We start from the raw sequence: 3,873 nt of genomic DNA, 5'->3' as shown, positions 1-3,873 counted from the left end.
GCTTACTGACCAAGTCTATACACAGAAACACTGCATTGCTTAGTAACCAAAATCTAGTACAAAGAACATAACAAAATTACCAAAAATTATTACAAAGAACATTCATTCTTCCACAAGCTAATTTCACCTATAGATAGTTATTGATTATAGCGGACCATCTCGAGACTGGTTAATAAGGACCAGGTTCTCCTTGTTATAGCCAAGCTAGTAATGAGAAGGGGTTGGGTATGTCTTGGTTTTTTTTTTTTTTGGGGGGGGGGGGGGGGGGGAGTTAGTAAGGAGGGGGCTTGTGGTATGGGGGGGATTTGGGGGGACTATAGACCGAGGGAGGGGGACTGTAGACGGGCGATGGCTCATGGTAAGGTGGGGGAGTACAGCTGTAGACAGGGGGAGGGGGACTGTAGACGGGAGATGGCTTATGGTAAGGGGGGGCATTGTACATGGGGGGTGGGGGACTGTACACAGGTGATGGCTCGTGGTAAGGTGGAGAAGTGTAGACAAGGGGAGGGGGACTATAGATTGGTGGCTTGTGGGTGGGAGAAGGGGAATTGTAGATGGGCGATGGTTCATGGTAAGGTGGAGACTTATGGGGAGTGTAGACTAGAGGTGGCTTGTGGTAAGGTGGAGACTTTGGTGGAGTGTAGGCGGGTGGTGGCTTGTGGTATGGGGGTGATTTTGGTGGAGTGTAAACTGGAGGGGGCTTGTAGACGGGTGGTGGCTTGTGGTAAGGTGGAGTGTAGACGGGTGGTGGCTTATGGTATGGTGGAGACTTTAGTGGAGTGTAGACGGGTGGTGGCTTGTGGTAAGGGGGAGGCTTATGGTACTGTGGGGACTTTGGGGGCTTGTTGTAGGGGGGAGGCTTGTGATAAGGAGGGGATTTTGGGGGCTTGCTGTAGGGGGGAGGCTTATGGTATGGTGGGGGCTTGTGGTACGGTGGGGATTGGGGGGGCTTGGTGTAGGGGGGAGGCTTGTGATAAGGAGGGGATTTCGGGGGCTTGTTGTAGGGGGGAGGCTTGTGATAAGGTGGGGATTTAGGTGGAGTGGATACTGGAGGCTTGTGGTAAGACGGGGATTTGGGAGGAGTGTAGACGGGTGGTGGCGGCTTATGGTGGGGTGGTGACTTGTAGTGATGAACTGGGGGCTTCTGCTCGTGGTGGGGTGGGTATTCCTCATGTTTATTATGAGGGGGAGCGTAGGGAGGAGAGGGGGAGTAGCTGGCCAGAGAAGGCGAGAGGATGGAAGCGAGAACAAGGAGGAAGATTGAAACCCCCATATTGTAAGAAGTCCCCATGCTGAGAACTGGAGAGGGAAGAACCAACCACTGCAATGCAAAACGCTCAATGGACCACCCTTTATATACAAAAGGCAGCTGCTCGCGGATGATCTAGGCTGGCTTATCCTACATTGGTTAGCGTTTGAATAGTCTGCTTGGTGTTGACTTCCATTTTTTCGAGTCCGATGACGATCAATTCTGTTTACAGCTAGCCACGAAGGGGTAGTGTGTGTGTGTGTGCGCAAACGCGTTGTATTGTGTGGGCAGAAGTGTGTCCATCGAGGGGACGAGCACGATTCACGAATGCACGATGGGACTTAACTGCTGGTACTACTGCGACTCTTGTTCCTTGAAGGAAGACTTCATCCGAGTGGGCGGCGGGCCGCCGCGTTGTACCCCCACGATGAAGTTTAACGGTTGACCGTCGGCCCATGCATTATTCCATATTGATCAGCACAGACTTGAGCTGGCCATGGCACTGTACATGCTGCCGTAATAGCTAGGTAGCTAGTAGCCTAGTCGTAACTTGCTAAGTACCATCATGGATGATGGATCCGTGAGTTCATCAGCGTGCGGCGTAGCCAATGTCAGAAAAAAAAAAACCGTTATGGGGAGGAAGTTGCAAGGGAGATGAGCAAGGATGCCTCCTATGATAAAATCAAGACAAAAACCAATAAAGGGAGAAGAGTGGGATGTTGTTTTGTAGATGATGAGTGTGGAGAAGAGAGGGTGTGAAGTGTATTGAGCTTTTGGTGTTGTGTTAAGACAATGACTATTATGCTAAGACTATGAGTATTGTATGGGTTGGTTTGAAAAATTTGATAACCTCGGGTCTTTTAATCTCTATCATATGGTTTAATTATCAAATTTGAGCATGTATGGAGTGTTTTTTTGTTGCTTCAAGTCATGGTGTTGTAAGGTTTGAGAGTTTTCAATAAATAATTAGAATAGATAAGAGATGTGATTTTGGTTCTATAGTGGTTGAATTCTATCACTTCTCTTCGTGTTGCTCTTTTTTATTGCTCCGCTCGGTCTTTGCATGCTCGGTTTCTATCGCTGCTCGGTTCATGCATGCTTGGTTTAAAGTTAAACTCTTAGCCTACAAGTGTGTATGTCTTTGTCATAAGAGTGACCCTATGCGCATGGGTAGAACAAATGTAACTATCAATCAAAAAATCTATAACAAAATCTTCTGCAACTTCTTGAAGGGCACATATTGCATTGCCAGCCCATCTCATCCCAAGCTTCCATTCATCACAAATCTTTCTCTCACAACTCTTATGAAGGTAAGCTTGGGTATGAGTAACTCAACATTTTTCTGAGCTTTCCTTATCTCTCTTAGGGCAATCAAATGCTGATTGATTCTCTTTTTCAACTTTTGCTTTGACAATGAGCTTTCACTTGCTTCTTTCTCTGCCAACCCTGGACTTTGTCTAAACCCTCGTTGTTTTCTTTGTTCTAGCTATCTAAGCTAATCCTATCAATAAAAAAACAATCAAATATGACTTCATATAAGAACATGCTTCATTTTGGATACAGATATGGTGGAAAATGATATACACTATATATCATATGTACATGTGATTCATGATACAGATATGGTGAAACATGATAGAATACAACAATTCATATGTAGATGCAATTTATGGAGACCACTCTGGGAGAAAAGAGAATTTCACATGAAATTCAACTGCCTAGAAACCGATGCGGGTTGGTGTGGGAGGCTAAAGCAACAATGGAAAGACAACGTAATATAGGATAACATGTGTAACCGTATTGTCCTAATCCCGCCATCTTTCCTCAATCATTCTTGAGCAACAGGCTGCCATTTCACTCATACATATGCTACTATTGCTTCAAATCCTACCCTCCCTGGCAAAAGCTTCCATTGGGAAACACTCTTGAGACTAGATGGCTGCAGGCCTTCTTCAGACAGCGATAGAGGAGTGTCTGGTGAAGGCTGTCCGCTCAGCACGATGGCATAGCCCATGTCTTGCCATTCCACTTGAGCTTGTGGCATAGTCATAACATGTGGTTGGAGGGAGAGAACAAGCAGTGGTATACAAGGCACAACCTAGAATGGAACGATGACGCGATAAATAGTATCACATGCTACCGGATTATCATATCCGCGGCGTCGTCTTTCCCACCATGCTAATGAGCTGCTGGTATATATGTGCTAAAGCTAGATGTGCTTCTTCTAACCCTGCCCCGCAAACGTGGCCAGAACCTTACATATGCAAGTACACATGTCATCGGTAGTCCCCCCTGATCTCAGACGAGGATCACCATGAGAAAAGCATAACTTGGAAAGACAACGTGAAGTTAGCACTCCAGTGTCAAAATATCAATAATATCGTGCTCTCTTTCCTGGTGTGGGAGATGGGGAATCTCATAGAAATGGTGCATCTCAAGGGGCTAAGGGGCAGGCAAAGGGCAAGGGCAGCTCACTGCCGAGTCCTTTTCTTTTCAGGCTGGTGTATTAAAAAAATTAAAAAGTAGTGTATCACAACATATTTCAAGAAAGGCAAAAACAAGTATTTCTATAGATTGAAAAAACAAGTATCTATAGATGGTATAGCACAAATATGAAGAAAATC

The 3,873-nt window shown here is 45.8% G+C and overlaps 1 protein-coding gene across 1 annotated transcript; it reads right to left on the bottom strand.

Moving 5' to 3' along the window:
• Positions 1-259: 259 nt before the first annotated feature.
• LOC147626911 (uncharacterized) lies at positions 260-1,338 on the bottom strand. Its single transcript, XM_086815464.1, has one exon. The coding sequence runs from the start codon at positions 1,289-1,291 to the stop codon at positions 272-274; it is 1,020 nt and encodes a 339-aa protein (XP_086671590.1). The 5' UTR covers positions 1,292-1,338; the 3' UTR covers positions 260-271.
• Between the last annotated feature and the right edge of the window lie 2,535 nt (positions 1,339-3,873).

This window comes from Cibotium barometz, chromosome 21 (assembly GCF_041138505.1).
Source record: "Cibotium barometz isolate CiBa-2024 chromosome 21, ASM4113850v1, whole genome shotgun sequence".
Taxonomy (NCBI): domain Eukaryota; kingdom Viridiplantae; phylum Streptophyta; class Polypodiopsida; order Cyatheales; family Cibotiaceae; genus Cibotium; species Cibotium barometz.
Note: the sequence above shows the minus strand (reverse complement) of the source record. Positions and strands in the feature narration are given on the sequence as shown.

Coding starts and splice junctions, on each gene's coding strand:
- LOC147626911 (XM_086815464.1), bottom strand. CDS start 1,291: ATGGGGACTTCTTACAATATGGGGGTTTCAATCTTCCTCCTTGTTCTC.